Source organism: Miniopterus schreibersii, assembly GCF_964146895.1.
Source record: "Miniopterus schreibersii genome assembly, chromosome: 3".
Lineage (NCBI taxonomy): Eukaryota > Metazoa > Chordata > Mammalia > Chiroptera > Miniopteridae > Miniopterus > Miniopterus schreibersii.
In genome coordinates this window covers 77,489,420-77,507,027 of record NC_138103.1, presented here as the reverse complement: position 1 = coordinate 77,507,027, position 17,608 = coordinate 77,489,420, and the positions used below count along the sequence as shown (strand labels likewise).

The window sequence follows — 17,608 nt, the reverse complement described above, 5'->3', positions numbered from 1 at the left end:
AGGGGCCGGGAGAGAACCTGCAACCCAGGTAGGTTCCCTTGATGGGGAATCCAACCTCAACCCTTCTGTGGGAGGGCCGAGACTCTAACCACTGAACCACACCAGCCAGGGCCTCTTTAACTTTTATTTTCACGTTTCCAGACTTAGGATTGGAAGAATACAGAAGCTCTGTATTGCCTCCCTCCAGCTTCCTCAAAAGTTAACATTTCACCTGTTTGTGGGTCTGGCCACGCCGGGGAGATGAGGCGGTTCCGAGGGGGGGAGGGGTCACAGGCTACGCGGTTCCGCTCCCGATCTGGGGTGTTCACAGGCTGAGAGCCTAGACACCGCCCTCCCACCTCTTGGCACTCCAGGCCCCGGGGTTAGGAGTCCCAACCCCGCCTCCATTTGAGGAAGATAGAGCGCCCTGACCCCGAGAGCACTTCGGAAGGACTGCGCGGGAAGATGACGTCACGCCTCTGGCGCGCGCGCAGGGCGGCCAGACTACGCTTCCCAGGTGGCAGTGCGGTGAGTCCACTTCCGTCGGGTGGCAGAGGACCCGGAAGCTGCCGGCGCGCCGGCGAATCCCGCAGTGACAGGTAGACGGCGGCGGCTGTGGCAAGAGTATGCAGGGCGCCCAGCGGTCCGCGGCGCCTGGCGCGTTAGTACCCTGGCGGCGGCGACGCGTGGTGGCTCTCGTGTGAGCGGCGACGGTCGGAGCATCCAGCAGGGCGCCGGGCGAGAGGCTCGCTGGGCCCGGGGCAGAGAGACGCACGGAGGCTGGTGGGCGCCGCGCTCCGCCCGGAGGCGGCGGCGCCATGTGGAGCGGTCGCAGCTCCTTCACCAGCCTGGTGGTGGGCGTGTTTGTTGTGTACGTGGTGCATACCTGCTGGGTCATGTATGGCATCGTCTACACCCGACCGTGCGCTAGCGATGGTAACTGCATCCAGCCCTACCTGGCTCAGAGGCCCAAGCTGCAGGTGAATTCCTGGGTTGAGGTGGAGGGGTCTCTGCGACAGACAGGGGCCGGAGTTATTTTCGCCAGAGCTGGGAAGGGTCGGGTGGGGAAGGGGGCACTTCTCATCTGAAAAACAGGGCTGGACAGGGGTTTGGGCTCGGCTGAGGGCCCACCTAGCCTAATCTCTGACCTCCCCACCCCTAATATCCTAAAGACCCTGCCTGCATAGTTTCTGTAGCCAGACTCCAAACGCTGCCCCTTGTCACCCCATTACAAGGTACCAAGTCATTGTACCCCTGCTCTGTTGATCCAGTCTGTTGAGCACTTTAGCAAGTTGTTCTGTTGCAGCAGACACATCAGATGCAGCCATTCTTTCACAGGTCAGAGTTTTGTCCCTTTGGGAGTTAAAAATGAAATGTTTACCCATTCAGTAGCATCAGATTGCTCTCCCTCATGTAGCTGTTTGGTGTGTGTGTTTTGTGGCCAGGGACTCGCCAAGCTAATTTTCTTGACATTGTTTCCAGCTAAGTGTGTACACCACCACACGGTCCAACCTTGGTGCTGAGAACAACGTGGATCTTGTCTTGAATGTGGAAGACTTTGACGTGGAGTCCAAATTTGAAAGGTGTGGTTATGTGACAAATAGCAAATGATAGGGTTAACATCATGAAATGTTTAGATTGTTTAAAACTTATGATTCTGTATATAACAAAGTTACCTTAGAGAAGCAGTACTACCTACTGTCTTGTGAGTGGTAGAACATTTTAATGGGAGACCAGTGTGTGATATGTAAACAGTCAAACTTTCATTTTACTTGAAAGTAGCAGATAAGTTTGTCATTTAGGAAGCAGCTGACACCAGCATTGTATGGCTGTGGAATATGCAGCAACCATGGGGAGTTTTCGGAGTGGATGTTCCAGTGGGAATGACAAGGGGTTTCTCACAGCAAACTATTTGTCTCTTCCTAGCCAAAGGCATTTCATGTTTATGGCTCTAGTGTTTAAGATTTCAACAAGCATAATTTAAAAAATGATGTTCTTGTCAAGAGTCTACCTTTTCCCCTACGTCATCTAGAAGGTGTCAGATAGACTACTGGGAATGTGTGCTGGAATGAACGTCCTCTAGCCAGCCAGGCCAGTCATAGAGCTGCAGAGGCAGTGCAGCTGGCAGGGGACATGCACACTTGGGTCGGCCACCGCCCACGACCTAGGCGAGTAACTGACCTCTCTTAGTGCTGGGAAATAGAGACAGGAAATGCGGGCTTTCTGGCTTTCAAGTATAACTGCTCAAGCTTTTAGAAAACATTCCATAAACCTCTCTACCTAGGACTCGCAGTCATAGGCAGGTGGGTTTCGTTTTTAGTACTTATAAACTAAAATTGGTGTGAAACAATGTAATTTACAAAGATATGTGAGTAGTCTCTGCTGTGTGTATATATACATAGAATGTAAATGTACACATTTGAAATTGTAATTTCTTGTTTTAGGACAGTTAATGTTTCTGTACCAAAGAAAACAAGAAATAATGGGACGCTGTATGCCTATATCTTCCTCCATCATGCTGGCGTTCTGCCTTGGCACGATGGGAAGCAGGTGCACCTGGTGAGCCCTCTGACCACCTACATGGTCCCCAAACCAGAAGAGGTCAATCTGCTCACTGGAGAATCTGCTGCGCAGGTGAGCATCTTCATCAAATTATCAGACAAACAGAGCCTGCACTCTCCCTCTTGGAATTCACACCTGCATGTCCCTGCACATGCAGCTTAGACCTAGGGCTGGAGTGACTGTTGCAAAGTAGAGCCATGTGATGTTATGGGCAAACATGTCTGTGTTTCAGTTGATTAATTTCCCATGGTTTGCAGATAAATTTTATGTCAAATTAGTGATGTGCATGCACTTTAAGTAATCCACTGATATTATCCAGAATTTTTTCTCAAGGAGCATGGTTCCAGGGCAGCCCCTTCTGAGGAGCTCAGCTGCAGTCATTACTTAAGAGTTGGGAAACTCACTGCACTTTGTGTATAGGATGGACAGTTCATCAATATTTATCCTAAGAATATAATTCAAAATTTATTAAAAAGGCAGATGTACAGATTATATTTTGTACAACTGTAGAAAACTGTATGTACCAAGAAACACTGGGAATCATAAGTGAACATCAACAAAGCCTTGGATAAAGGAATTCTGGTGTTCAGGTCTGTGTTGAATGGAAGGTGAGATCATTTACAAAACAAGAAAGATGGCAGCTTTTTAGAAAGTTTGTGTTGCTGCTCCTTGCACAGGGAAGGGCTGTTCATGGTTCAGGGCAAGTTTTGGAAACCCTACCAAACTTCTCTGACCCCTCTCACTTTGCAGTCCTTGAGAAGACCCCTCACCTCCTTTTCCGCGGGCACAGTATGGCCCGGCCTCATGGGGCCTTCCAGGGGAATCAAGGAGGGCGGTAGGTGTAAAGGGAATGGAGGGAGTCTTTGGAACATACAAATGCCAAACGTTAGCTGTTACTATTATTTGGGAGATAAATTATTACATCAAAAATATCTTTAGGTAGGAGATAGATGGAATGACACTGTTTCCTAGAATATATCGGTTAGATTTGGAATAAAGATTTTCCTTCCAATCAGAGTTTCTTTCTCAATTTAGTAAATTGAGGTGAGTGCCTATTCATTGACACAGCTCCTTCCGGACAACCTGACATCCCTGATTGAGAAGCAGTCTCACTGCACACACAGGGTGGTTAGTTCCAGCTTACCTACACCTGCAATTGTCTCAGGATCTCACCCTCCTCAGGATCCCTGAGAAGTGGGCCTGCTTAGGTGGAGGACCCAAAACAGGAGTCAGTGACATCCGGGACCACATGTTGTTTCTGTGAAGCGAAGGAAGTGAGGGGTGTAAGAGTTTGGGGAATTGGCAGTTTTGCCCCCCCCCCCACCCCCACTGCCAGGCTCTGCTTCCCGGTTGTGTGGCCTTGCCACGTGGGCTGTTCCCAGGTGAAGGTGCTGACCACCCTGCTGCCTCACCTGTTTCAGGCCTGGTTTCTCACCCTGCTTTGGCCTCTTTTCCTGCTAAGTCAATCCTTTACATTTAGCAGAAAGTCGAAGCTGAGAAGAAACCAATGAATGCCCTGGATGAGCCCGTTTCTCACTGGAGACCAAGACTGACGCTGAATGTGATGGTGGATGACTTTGTCTTTGATGGTTCCTCCCTGCCTGCTGATGTGCATCGATACATGAAGATGTAAGTGTGCTGGTCGGGCCGGTGACTGCGGACCAGCACGGTGGAAGTGACTAAGATGCACTTACTTGCCTGGCTTTGAGCACCACCCATTTGCCCTGAGCTGACAGCAGGGGGGGGTGACACCAGTGGTGTGGGGGTGAAGGAAGCCCCTCAGGATGGTGACCCACCAAAATCCAAAAATGGATTGGTCACACCTGCATCTTTGAGCTATCCCTGGGACGAGAGGCCCAGAGGGGCCTAAGGTTCTGCCTGGGTACCCTCTAGACTTGTTCCTTTTCTTTGGGCGGTCTTGCTGACCAAGATTGCCACCAGAGTATTGGAATGAATGAAACTGAAAGAGAGTCATTGTTCCTGGCAAAAGCTTCCCTTGGAGAGAGAATAGGAGCATTGATGAGACCATGTCACTTGAGTTTTGTCCTGCCTGCATTCCGACTACCTTTGTTAGGGGTGCCAGTCAGTTTTAACATGACTCACGTGTATTTAAAATTAACCTTTGACTGTGGCTTAGTAGCTCAGTTGGTTAGAGCATCTTCCAGATACCCCAAGGTTGCAGGTTCAGTCCCTGGTCAGGGCACATATAAGAATCAACCAATGAATGCATAAATAAGTAGGACAACAAATCAATCTTTCTCTCTCTTCCCCCTTCCTTCCTCCCTCTCCCTGTATACCTCTCTCCCTCTCTAAAATATCAATCAATAAATTTTTTTAAAAACATTAAAAAATAATAAAATTAACCTTCAGGATCATGTTGCCATTGTTAAGCATAACTATTAACATAGATTGACCAGCTTTGACTAGTCTGTATCTCTAGGCTTTGGGGAGCCCGCTGTTAGGTTAAGACCTATTATCAATTCATCATGTAGCATCAGTGAGTGGCCACAATAATAATTGTTCTTCACTTGTCAGTGGTTCCTGTAGTATTGTCAGGAGGGATTTTCCTTCTATAAATATAAACCTTATTTTTGAATACATGATATAGTCACAGTTCAAAATGTGAAAGGTATAGAAAGTGTCATTCACCGAAAAGCCCCCCACTCCTCTCCTGTGGCCCCACCCCCCACCCCCCCAGAGATGAAAGGCAGATAGGTGGTTTTTTTTGTTTTTACTGCCTCACTGGACCACTCGTGTCAGTGCACATATTGGCTCCTTGTTCTTTTTTATGCCCTGGATGATGTTCCACAGTATGTCTGGGACCCTGTTTATTTACCTACCTCCTTCTGGTGTCCACTGTATCAGGGATAAGTGTAGCTTGTGAGATCCCTGCTTTCATTGGGAAAGCATGTCCTGGTACTGTAGTAACCAGAAGCAACTGAAGGTGCTAGGCGGGATTTCTTAGGTAAACGCAATGTCTGCGGCTGCATTCAGTTCATCTAAGGTGACAGAAAACTCCTCCATCCCCAGGATCCAACTTGGGAAGACCGTGCACTACCTCCCCATCCTGTTCATTGACCAGCTCAGCAATCGTGTGAAGGACCTCATGGTAAGCACCACTCCCCTCTGGACTTCATAGCCTGGAGTATGGCTGCCTCTTTGGTCCTGCAGTGATGGTTCATGTGTGTTTCTCACTTGGCACGGATGTGCTCTTGGTTTGCTGCTGGCCAGCAGTGGGGTCCTCCCAAACCACCCCTTCCTCGAGCCCCTGTGCCCTCACCGGTGAAGGGCTTTGAAAGGTCCTTCGTTAAGTGTTTGGATAGCAGGTGCACAGAACTCATGGAAGGGCCGCTTGTCAGCTAAAGCAGCTTGTAAATGTTGTGCCTTTGAATCATAGGTTTCTGCCACAAAGATGCAGACTAATTCAGAAAGTGTCCTGAGCAAACTGTTCCTCCAGGGCTATCCCTGTATATCACCACCCACCCCGGATCCCATGCTTCCCAGGCAGCTTGAGGGCCGGGACAGAGCTATGCAAATGGATGGGAGCTCTGGTGTCACCGGACAGCCACAGCACCCACTCTCCCAGGGTGGATTGGAGGGTAAATGACCCCAGGTCGAGGGCACCTCTGAGCAGAGTTTGACGAACCACCCTTTGCTGCTGCTTTAGAAAGCCAGTGTGGTCCTACATGGCCTGCAGTGCTGGGGCGGGTAGTCATGGTCCCTTCTCAGCATTTACTGGAGTGTGCTATAGTATTGTATGTAGACCTAAGCTATGCCAGGTTCAGCAGAGCTGCATTGGATGGTGCTTTATAGCCCTAGGGGCTGCTATGGTCACCCTGGGTAAGTACTTGGGAAGTAGTAAAGGGAGACAAGTCTGTGGCTGGGGCATTAGAGGATCTGGGCAGCATCCACAGAGCACCTGTTATCCTGGTCGCCCCATGGTTTGGTAATAGGCCTGGTGTTCAAGAATGTTGTTAGTCACAGAAAAAGGCAGCTAGCTTTTCCCCAAGTTGCCTTCTGCTACTGATGCTTTGTCTCACTTGGAGCTGCTTTTCAGAAGGAATGCCATCTTTGGAGAATAACCACACCCACTGGGGTGATGGGGTACTACCTGCCATGGTAGCCTAGACAGTGGCACCCCTGTGGGGCGGGCCTGGCCTGCTGCCCACCTGCCTGAGGCTGATGCACTGCATGGAATGGCCCGACACCTGGGCCTGGTGTCTGGTTGATGGTGGCACATCTGGTTGCCACGCTTATGGTGTCAGCAGTGCTCATGGTGAGCATGGACTGTGACACCGGTGGGTATGCCCAGGACCCTCAGGGACGTGGGGGTCACTGCCCTGTGTGCTGGGGTGGTGCCTCTCTCCTGGGACCTGGCCACTGTGGCCATGTATGCTGCTAGACTGTGGGACTACGCCTTCCTGTGGCAGCCTCCACCCCCAATTCTGTGCACCCTCGTGAGCCTAGTCTGAATGCTGCCTCTGCCTGGAGCTTTCTGCCAGCCCCAGATGGAGTGTGCCCCTACTCTGAACTCCAGGGCACTTGGCCTGCGGGTGTGGGCAGAATGACTGTGTCCAGCTCTTTCAGAGGAGGGGCCTGTGTTTGGCTTGGTTGCACACATGTCCCCAGTCCCTAAGGTGGTGGCGCTGCTCATGCTGGGAAGGTTAAGCAGAGGGAATGTGGTGGAGAGAGGTGTACAGGGTTCCCTCAGGAAGACCTCAGAGCAGTGTGTGGGGGGAGCCCCACCCAAGTCTGAGAGGATAGCACATGGGTGCTGGAGCCCAAGGCGGGGGGAGGGAAGGAGGGAAGTTCAGCCTCGGGTGTGACCATAATGCCCAGGATGTAGGAGTGTCTAGTCCACCAGCCACGTGGCCCTGGGTCAGAAGCCTTGGCCTCCACTGTTCCTGGGCTGTAGTGGGTGAGGAACTTGGGGACAAAGGTGTAGTGTCTGTGGGCACAGTGCAGCCCAGGGTGCTTAGTGTTCCAACCAAGGCAGGAGGATGTGGGCTGGCTGCTGGTGCGCCCTGGCAGAGCAGGTTCTGACTGTGCTATCTCTCCCTTAGGTCATCAACCGCTCCACCACCGAGCTGCCCCTCACTGTGTCCTATGACAAGATCTCGCTGGGGAAGCTCCGCTTCTGGATCCACATGCAGGACGCCGTGTACTCCCTGCAGCAGTTTGGTGAGACCACACGTGCCATCCCAGACCTGTGGGTGGCAGCGTCCTGTAGTTGCAAGTCCAGATAGTTTCTGCAGACTCGTTAGCCTTTGAACCTTGTGGTGCAGGGTCTTTCACATAATTTCAGTCACTTGTTTCTTGTCTCTATTTCCTGGCTTTGAAAGGTTCTTGCTGATTACCTGAAGTTTTCTTTATTCAGAACATAGTATTTGAAATGCCACAGTTTTGCTCAGGTGAACTCTCACCACCAACAACCTTCAGAAACCTTTGTAATATTAGGTAAGGTTGACGGTGCCCATTTTGCATTGTTTTCTTTTTCCTTTTCAGGATTTTCAGAGAAAGATGCTGATGAAGTGAAAGGAATTTTTGTTGATACCAACTTGTATTTTTTAGCATTGACCTTCTTTGTTGCGGCATTTCATGTGAGTGGGTCACTGAGTCCTTGTTGGTGACATTGGCGGGCGTGGGCAGCTCTAAGGGTTCCAGCCATCCTCAGCTTGGGGGTTGGTGTGGCAGTGTCCCACCTGTTAGCCCCTTGGTTCCCAAGGGACCTGAGACTCCACAGGCCATGGTGCTGGGGCCTTCTCCCAGCTCAGAAGAGGGTGTCTGAACCTGAGGGCACTGGCCACCTTAAGAACCTAGGACTTGGCTGATTTTGGAGATTGTTTTGAAACGAAATCCCAAATCACTGAGGTGGGTTAATGATTATAAAATAAGTATTTCATTGTATAAATCCTAGTGTGGTGATCATAACATTAAACACAGTCCTCTGTGTGGAGCCCCTGTTTGAATATGGAGTCTTCAGGCTGGTGGAGGAAAGCTGTCACTGTGTGTGGCTGTGCTGGACTCAGGTCCAGGTAGGGAGGTGAGACGATGCAGGCCAGGGGAGCTGAGCCACAGCCAGTTCTGAGTGCCTGGGACTCAGCCAGTCCAGCTAAAACCTTCTAAAACTGTGCTGGAAAATAGCTCTTTTTATAAAAAGGCCATGTCTCAGAATGAGCTGTGTGCTTCTGAGGCAGACACATGCCATGTGCCGTTGTGAGACGGGAGGAGAACATGCGAGCATCCTATGGCCTCCCGGCCACTGCAGGCAGAGGCACTGGTTGTAGTGACACCACAGTGAACACTGCGGTGCGGTACACTAGACATATGGGCTCCACCTTCTGTGTTCAGTGCCCACCTACAGACTCACACCGGAGATAGCTGCACACTGCTGTCCTCTCTCCTTTTCAGCTTCTGTTTGATTTCCTGGCGTTTAAAAATGACATCAGTTTCTGGAAGAAAAAGAAGAGCATGATTGGGATGTCAACCAAAGCAGGTAGATACCCTCGGGATTTTTGACCCATTCCCAAAGTGTATTCTGCAGTTGATAAAGATGGGTTATAATGTTCATTTTGATTGTGTATGACGAATGCTGGTTGCAGACCCCATCCCCTGCTCTTGTTCAGAGGGTCCTCTTTAGGTTGTGTATGGTAATAACTGGGAGGGAGCTGCCTCTGCAGTCTTGGTGAGTATTGTGTAAGCTTGTGTCCAAAGACAACAGAGGGCCATGGAGGCCACACAGTTGTCCAGGCCAGTGTTTCCTATGGAAATGATATGCCCCAGTGGGTGCTTGGGTGCCCCCCATCCGTGTCATCTGTGTCTCGGATTCTTTTTTCCTGTCCTCCAATTTCCTCAGAAAGGATGCCCCTCCCCTGCTGAGTCCTTCTGCCCCCTCCCAGAGTCTGTGCCCATGGAAGGCAGCAGGTACCTTCCCCCTGGGCCCGTGTGTCTGGTGAGCACCGTGCAGAGCGGGCTCTGCCGCTGTTGCTGAGAGAAGTACTTAAGCCAGTAGGACACTTTTAGTCAGCTGCAGTGTTTTCTAAAGCATGACTTTTTTTTTTTTTTTATGTTTTTATTTGTTGATTTTAAGGAGAGAGGGAGAGAGAGAAATATCAATTGCACGCCCCCTACTGGGGATCAAGCCCACAACCCAGATATGTGCCCTGACTGGGAATCAAACCAGCGCCATCTCCGTGCGTGGGACGATGCTCAGCCAACTGAGCCACACTGGCCAGGGCTAAAGCACGACTTTAAAAAGAAAAGCGTACAGCTTTTAAAAGACAAATGTGTTTATCACAGAATTAGTACAAAAACAGAAAAGTATGACTTGGCTACAGGAAAGCAAGTCATCATAACTCCAGTCAAGAACCCATTTTCTCAGTATAATTGCTGTGTATTTATGTGTTTGCAAGTATAACATGTTTACATAGCTGAGGCTGCCTTTTCTAATCATTTTAAACCATTTTCCTTAGTGCATGTGGCCTACTGTTCACTGTTAATGGACAAAGGGGGAGAAAAGTCGTAGGTCCACGCATGTGTGTGCGCATGCATGTGTTCAAAGGGGATGAGGGTGTGCATGTGTGGGCTGTACACTTATCTGTGTGTTTGAATCGGGGAGGTGTGTGTGGGAGCTGTATATGTGAGTGGGGTGAGTGAGCTGTGGGCTTTACATGTGTAGGTGTATGTGAGCTGGGCGGGTATGTGGGGGAGGGGTTGTATATGTGCAGGTGTATATGTGAGTGGGATTGTGGCCCCTCAGCACCGCTGCCTCTGTCCCTAGTGCTCTGGCGCTGCTTCAGCACTGTGGTCATCTTCCTGTTCCTGCTGGATGAGCAGACAAGTCTGCTGGTGCTGGTCCCTGCAGGTGTCGGAGCCGCCATTGAGGTGAGCTGTTGTCTGAGTTGCCACATGCCAGGGTCCTTGGGCCCAAGTGCTCAGTGCAGTCAGAACCTGCGTAACTGCCAAAGAGTGACATGCGGCCACCTCCGTGGGCAGGCAGGGACGCAACTGCTGTGGGTTTACCAAAGTGAGGGTACAGAAGGCGCCTTTGGGTGGCCCTGCAGTTTTTATTAAAACGTCCCAGCTCATCACACATCCATCGCCGAATGTATTCTGACACGTTTAAAGTTCCACATGGCTTGTGCTGTGCTGGACGCTACTAGAAGCAGAACTACGTGGTATGGGCTCCAGAAGCTTGGTGCCCCATGGCTGCCCTGCTCTGTGGGACTCAGGAAAGGGAGCCCTGTGAGGAAGGCAGGCTTGGGGCCAGTCCTCAAGGACGAAGGTGGAGTTGGGGGTGCAGGAATAATGGAGAGAGGTGGCAGCCTGCAGGTCCCACTGCGAGTCCCGGCCCTCCTCCACGTGGCTGTCAGGTCAGGGACTGTGCTGTGTGCTCTCCTTGCCTGTAGAGGAAAATTCCCAGATGGGGACCCTTCTAGAGCCACAGCTGCAGTATGGAAACTGCTTTCTAAGGTGGTGATGCCTTTTCTATGTCAGCAAGGCAGCAAGTGGGGCATGGGTCCCAAAGAGACCCAGAAATGCAGGGCTTTGGTGGAGGCTGGGCCCTTCCAGTGCCAGGAAGAAGGTGCTGGGGTGAATTTAAAGAAGCAGGCAGGGTAGGGTGAGCCAGCCAAGTGCAGACAAGCTGGGAAAGAGACAGCCCAGAGGAGGACAGCCAGGCTGAGGGCTGGTTTGTTGGTGCCCATAGGTGGTGACGGTGTCCATGTGGGGTACAAGTTGCTGAGCTGGCGTGTGGGCCAGCAGCCAGGTTCCAGGGCCTGTGCCTATTAGCTAACCCAGCAGGCACAATGGGGCTTGGGGCAGTTGGGCTTGAGCAGGCAGATGCTTGGTCCATGAGGGTTCAAGTGGTGAGTTCTGGCATCTCCTTGCTCTTAGAATAAATGTTGTTTCTTGTTTCTCTTCAGCTGTGGAAAGTGAAAAAGGCTCTGAAAATGACTGTTGTTTGGAGAGGCCTCAGGCCCAAGTTTCAGGTGAGTGTTTCTGCTGTGCTCTCTGGAGGTTCTGTCTTGTTTACTCCATCTGCTTCCTCTATGCCACTCATTATTCACGTGCACCAGCTTGTCTGGTGCATTTCATAGCTGCACCCAGTGAGGCACAGGACCCTCTGAGCAGGTGACTGTCCTCTGATGATAGGACTGCCCTCCCAACCAGCACATGGAGCAACTCCCTCGGCAGAGCTAGCGTTGGCTCCTTGATCACAGCTAATCCTAGGTTCACACGGGTGCCCCAATCACAGACCTAGCAGTGCCTGCATTGAAAGGCAAGCTGCCTCTCCACCAGACAGGACACTGGTCTTTAGCTCCCATGTTCCTGTGGGCAGTTCAGGCCGGCTTCCCAAATAGCCAGTCACAGCCTGGGGCTTGTCCCAGTTATTGAGCACTCAGGAGCTTCCTGTGAAGATCAGGGTTGGGAGGTTTACAGGCATGAAGTTCACTGTGCTCTGTACAGACCTCACTTGATTTATTTTTGACCCTCCCATGTCCAGTCCTAAACGGATCAAGGACAGGAAACTCAGTAGATAGAGTACAGTTCACTGTTTTTTAAATTAGACTAGTAAAGCCACCTTTACGGATCTAAGAGCAGTGTCAGAATGTATCTGTGTGAAGCAAGTGTTTTCACTGAAGAAAAAAAACACCAGAAGTAAGAACAGGAAGCAGCCTGGTGAGTGGGACACACATGGACATGGCTGCTTCTGCCACACGGACACACACTGTGGCTCAGGGTCCAGGCCAGAATGGGGCAGAAATGCTGCCCACCGGTCCTCTGCGTGGAGGGAGGTGTATGGTCATGTTGACCATGGCCTTTACCTAAGGGGCATGCCTTACACTGAATGTGACCGGGCTGAGCCTCTCTGCCAGTCAGCGCACAGCCCTGTCACTCCTAGTGAAGCTGTGCTCAGACACCTGCCTTAAGTCACTTAGTTAACACGATTGTATTGAATTTTACAACAGTTTGGCGCCTACAGTGAGTCTGAGAGGAAAACCGAGGAGTATGACACGCAGGTAAGCAGCAGGGGCAGTGTGGGGGAATATGCTTGTCCAGCAGACATGTAACTAAGCACCTTACTGTGATATTCAGTAAAGGAAGGCCATCTCCTTGGAGGGGTGGCCACAATCCCAAGTGGTTTTCTGACTTGGAAAAGGGGTCAGGAGGCTTCTCCCTGTTCCCAGGTCCCTGCAGGTGTCCCCTACCCATGTCTCCCAAGACATCTCTATTTTTTATAAGCATATTTGTCCCTTGGGGGTTTGCTGTGGTTGCTGCGAGCTCATTCTGTCGCTCAGACCTGGGCAACCCCACAGAGAGCGCCATGTGCTGCGGCTGCTCTAGGGGAGCAGCAGTTTGCAGTATGACCATCCAGCATGTTCTATACAGGGATGGGTATATTTATTGGCTAATGAGCATCAGCCTGCAGTCCAACTTTTATTGGGGATACAGTAAAATCCAGGTCAGAATAAATACAAGGATACAGCTGCATTGACTTGGATGTCAGTCTTGACACAATACTGGGAGAGTTTCTTCAGATTTCTGTCCATGTTTAGTAGGCTAGTTTGTTGTTGTTTTGGGGGGGGGGTGTTTTTAAAATATGTCTTTATTTCAGAGAGGAAGGGAGAGGGAGAGAGAGATAGAAACATCAATGATGAGAGAGTCATTAATCAACTGCCTCCGCACACCCCCTACTGGGGATCGAGCCCGCAACCCGGGCATGTGCCCTGACCGGGAATCGAACCATGATCTCCTGGGTCATAGGTCGATGTTCAACCACTGAGCCACGCTGGCCAGGCGGCTAGTTTGTTTTGAGTGAACAGGTATGTTATCAACATCAGCTGGGCTGTGAGTTCTGTGTGTTTAATAAATGCACACTGACAAGTCCTCCATTACAACATCACACATGTCACACAGCTGTGCACATGTCTGTTTCTTACCCTGTTTGTTTATTTTCCATCCTTGTGAGTTAGTTGCCTGAAGTGTACATTTACAGAGGCTTGAGGATTGGGCTTTAACAGGAAGTACGCTGCTCTCTGCAGGCCATGAAGTACCTATCCTACCTGCTCTACCCTCTGTGCATCGGGGGCGCTGTCTACTCACTGCTGAACATCAAGTATAAGAGGTACAGGTGTCACCAGGACTTCCCCCTGCCACACTGTCACCTGGAGAGCCCAGTGCATTACTGACAGCCCTCTGCCTCCATATCTGCCTGCCACTGTGGGGACTGGGGTCGGGCCGATTCTGTGGCTCCATCTCCTCCACAGTGTGGAAAACAGGAAGTTGGGGGTTGAGAACACTCATGGGAGTAGCCTTGGAATTGGAGACACAGCTGAAGTGGGGGTGTCCCCTTGCTCCTTTTTCCGGATCAGCGGGCACATAGGCTGGCACCCATAGCACGTGTCTGGGTAAAGTCACATGCGTTTGACAAGGGAAAATGTAGCAGTGTGTGGCTACTGCATTCGGGACCACAGGGGCCTGGTAGAGGGCTGGGGCAAGGACGAGCCCTGAGAACTGGCTTATTTTCCATCTGACTGACGGTTCTGAAGGACAGTATCTGTCAGTGCAGAGTCTCTCACCCCCGAATCGAGCATAGGCTCCCAGCAACCAGTTGGCATGCCAGTCCACCCTGACAGGTTGCTGTAGCACCTGGAATATGACCAGGGCCCTGGGCCTCCAGTGTGCGGACACCACACCTTGTTACGGGCTCCTGGGAGAGCTTGGGTGTTTACAGAGGGCTCACTCAAAAGAGTAAACTGAGGTGGTCAGTTTGACACTGATGAGGGAAGTCTGGGCCTTCCACAGTGACAGCTCTCTTCCTTTTCAGTTGGTATTCCTGGTTAATCAACAGCTTCGTCAATGGTGAGTGATGTTTTTCTGTTCTGGTAACAGCATTCATAGCAGGTACGTTTTCATTGCTCCTGTAACTTGAGGTTACCCTGTCAGCCCCTCTGCCCTACCCTATGCACTGGGCTGGGCCGTAGGATGCCCTGTTTGCCTGTGAGAGACCCATGTAGGCTTCCCAGGACTAGAGCCCTGAGCCGTCTGTTTTCTCTTCATGAAAACATTAAATGCCAGCAGTAAATAGCACTGTTCTTCCATCCGATTCCTTAAGGCAAACTAAAGCAAAACCACGCAGCATGGAGTTCTGCATAGGGCCTGCCAGCCCTGAGCTGGCCCTGACCACAGCGCTGGGGCTCCGCACACAGTTAAGGGCACAGAGCAAATGGGATGGACTCCTAGAAGATTCACTGGGTGTGGTTCTCAAACCTGGCCATAGCCCTGGGAGGGGACTGTGTGGGCCAGGCACCTGTCCTCATAGCCCCCAGCACTCACTCGGCCCCTGTGGGGGACACTGACGGTGACTGAGGAAAAGGATGTTGCTCTCTGAAGTCACTCTGCCGGCCAAAAAGCCGTGGGATGTAAAGCCCAGAGGGGCTGTGAGGATGTCACAGTCCGTGCTTGCTCTCCAGCCTTGTCTTGTCTTCCCTTCCCAGGGGTGTATGCGTTCGGCTTCCTCTTCATGCTGCCCCAGCTCTTCGTGAACTACAAGGTAAGATGCATCCCCCTCTGGATGGTCGCCCATGTGCTCTGAGCAGCCTGCCCCTGACCTGTTCACGTCTCCTTATCCCCAGATGAAGTCGGTGGCACACCTGCCCTGGAAGGCCTTCACGTACAAGGTTAGTGCTCTGCCTGCAGGAGGTGCTGTGTGTGTACAGGGCCACACTCCTGTCACAATTTTGGGGATTCTCCACATTGCTGAGCTACAGCAATGACTTTAAAAGACAGCAGCTCTAGCCCAACTGGCATGGCTCAGTGGTTGAGCATCGACCTATGATCCAGGAGATCACAGTTCGATTCCTGGTCAGAGCACATGCCCAGGTTGTGGGCTCCATCCCCAGCAGAGGGGGGTTGCAGAAGGTATGCAATCAATGACTCTCTCATTATTGATGATTCTGTTTCTCTCCTCCCTTCCTCTCTCTGAAATCAATGAAGACATATTTTTGTAAAAAATAAAAGCTCTCTCATAGCAACAGAAGACATTTTCTTGAGCTAAACACCATGTTACTGGATGACATATCAGAATCAGACACCCAGGCCCTTGCCGGGTAGCTCACTTGGTTAGAGCATTGTCCCGATATGCCAAAGTAGTGGGTTTGATCCCCAGTTTGGGCACGTATAAGAATCAGTTAATAAATGCATAAAATAAGTGGAACAACAAATTGATGTTTCTCTCTCTCTCAAAATAAGTAAAAATTTTCATTTAAAAAAATAATGGGCCCGGACGGGCGTGGCTCAGCGGTTGAGTGTCGACCTGGGATCCAGGCGATCGGGGTTCGATTCCCGGTCAGGGCACATGCCTGGGTTGCGGGCTCGATCAATGACACTCTCATCATTGATGTTTCTATCTCTCTCTCTCCCTCTCCTTTCCTTTCTCTGAAATCAATAAAGATATATTTTAAAAAATAATGGGAGATAAAAAAAATTTTTTTAATTGGACACCCCTGACCCAGTGGTTAGTGTCCAGAGGATAGACTGCCCTGAGGGCTGTTTTGGTATGTTGTGGCTAGTCCAGTGCCTCCACCTGCTCATTTTCTGTTTTTATTGTTACTAAAGAGTCTTTGTTGCCCTTGGTGTGTCTGCTGTGATTTGCTGACTCAGGTTATGAGTCTGAAGAGGTTTCAGGCAGTTGATTGGGCATCTCCAGGCGAGCCCCCATGGCCCATTCCTCACCCTGTCCCCTCTCCCACCCGGCACAGGCCTTCAACACCTTCATTGATGACATATTCGCCTTCATCATCACCATGCCCACCTCCCATCGCCTGGCCTGTTTCAGGGACGACGTTGTGTTCCTCATCTACCTGTACCAGCGATGGTGAGTGCGGTGCCTCTGAGGCTCCCTGCCTGGTTGGAATCTCACCGTTTATGCTGATGTGCACCTGGCCATCCTGTGGTGAAAGATATAGTTTGCAGTGGTCTTTGGGTGTTGCCCAAGCTAGCATTCCAGGTGCCGATAGTAGGCCTTGGAGGAAGTTATTCTGTCTCCGGTACAGAAGTGCTTGTTCTGTCTGATGGAATCCGCCACCAGATTCATATCTCCGTAGATGAATTTGGTGCCGCATAAAGGAGATCATTGCCCCAGCCCCTGTGCTGTGCCCCTAGGAGCTGGGATCAGTCCCCTGGGGCAGGCCATCCCTGCGGGGGGGAGGGGGGTGTTCCAGCCACAGCTTCCACTTTGGCACAAGCTGTCCTTGTCCTCTGATCAGCCTTGAGCACAGAGCTCTGGCCTAACCATTTAAAAATATCAACAGGAGGGCACAAGGTGAACCCCTAAATTTTTATGCAGTGAACTTCTGATGATTTGATTCTTAATTATTGGGGCTCAAGGACATGCATGTCCTCCCTTCAAAAGCAGTGGAGCATTCATCGTATTGTTGCAGGCTCTACCCTGTGGATAGGAGCAGAGTGAACGAATTTGGGGAGTCCTACGAGGAGAGGCCCCAGCGGAAGTCCCACACACATTGAGCCCTGGCCTGGGTCGCCCTTGAGCCACCACCCAGTACATCTTGGATGTTCGGCTGACTGAGTATTTTTGGACGCTTCTGGTGAATTCCTGGACATTACACCTTCTACATTGCCAAAACTTCTGAACATTTCTCACGTCTCCTGAGTCCCTTCACGTGGTGTTTGAGAGGAACTGGCTTCACTTACAATGCCCCCAGCGTGAAGACATCTGTCTGTCTTGGTCACTGAGATGTTGGGCTCTCGTGGTCATCCTTGGCCATTGGTGGCTCACAGCACAGGAGCATCCAGTGTCAGCAGTGGCTATGCCATCACCACAGTGTCCCCCCACCCAGCAGACTCCGGAAACAGGGAGGTGCGGGTTTTCATCTCCAGTTGTCTGTAAGTGCTCCTTACGTGAAATTTCAAATGCCTCTGAATCCATGCTGTATAGACTCTGGGATCAAATGGCTTTTTTCCTTTTTGTTTAAAACTTGACTATTTTAAAGCTTAATGTATGTATGTTTCTATATTAAAATAAATTTCTCTGGCTGTAACACTT

The 17,608-nt window shown here is 50.8% G+C and overlaps 1 protein-coding gene across 2 annotated transcripts; it reads left to right on the top strand.

Moving 5' to 3' along the window:
* The first annotated feature begins 525 nt into the window (after nucleotides 1-525).
* Nucleotides 526-17,608, top strand: CLPTM1L (CLPTM1 like). Of its 2 annotated transcripts, none has more exons than XM_081133665.1 (17): nucleotides 526-959; nucleotides 1,462-1,562; nucleotides 2,424-2,613; nucleotides 4,022-4,170; nucleotides 5,572-5,650; nucleotides 7,605-7,722; nucleotides 8,047-8,141; nucleotides 8,953-9,037; nucleotides 10,322-10,425; nucleotides 11,466-11,531; nucleotides 12,513-12,563; nucleotides 13,587-13,669; nucleotides 14,372-14,406; nucleotides 15,042-15,097; nucleotides 15,180-15,224; nucleotides 16,305-16,420; nucleotides 16,986-17,608. In XM_081133665.1, the coding sequence occupies exons 1-17, from the start codon at nucleotides 798-800 to the stop codon at nucleotides 17,068-17,070; spliced, it is 1,620 nt and encodes a 539-aa protein (XP_080989791.1). In that variant the 5' UTR covers nucleotides 526-797; the 3' UTR covers nucleotides 17,071-17,608. The 2 variants fall into 2 exon arrangements, with proteins under 2 accessions (XP_080989791.1, XP_080989792.1); XM_081133666.1 differs by having other exon boundaries at nucleotides 532-959; nucleotides 4,025-4,170.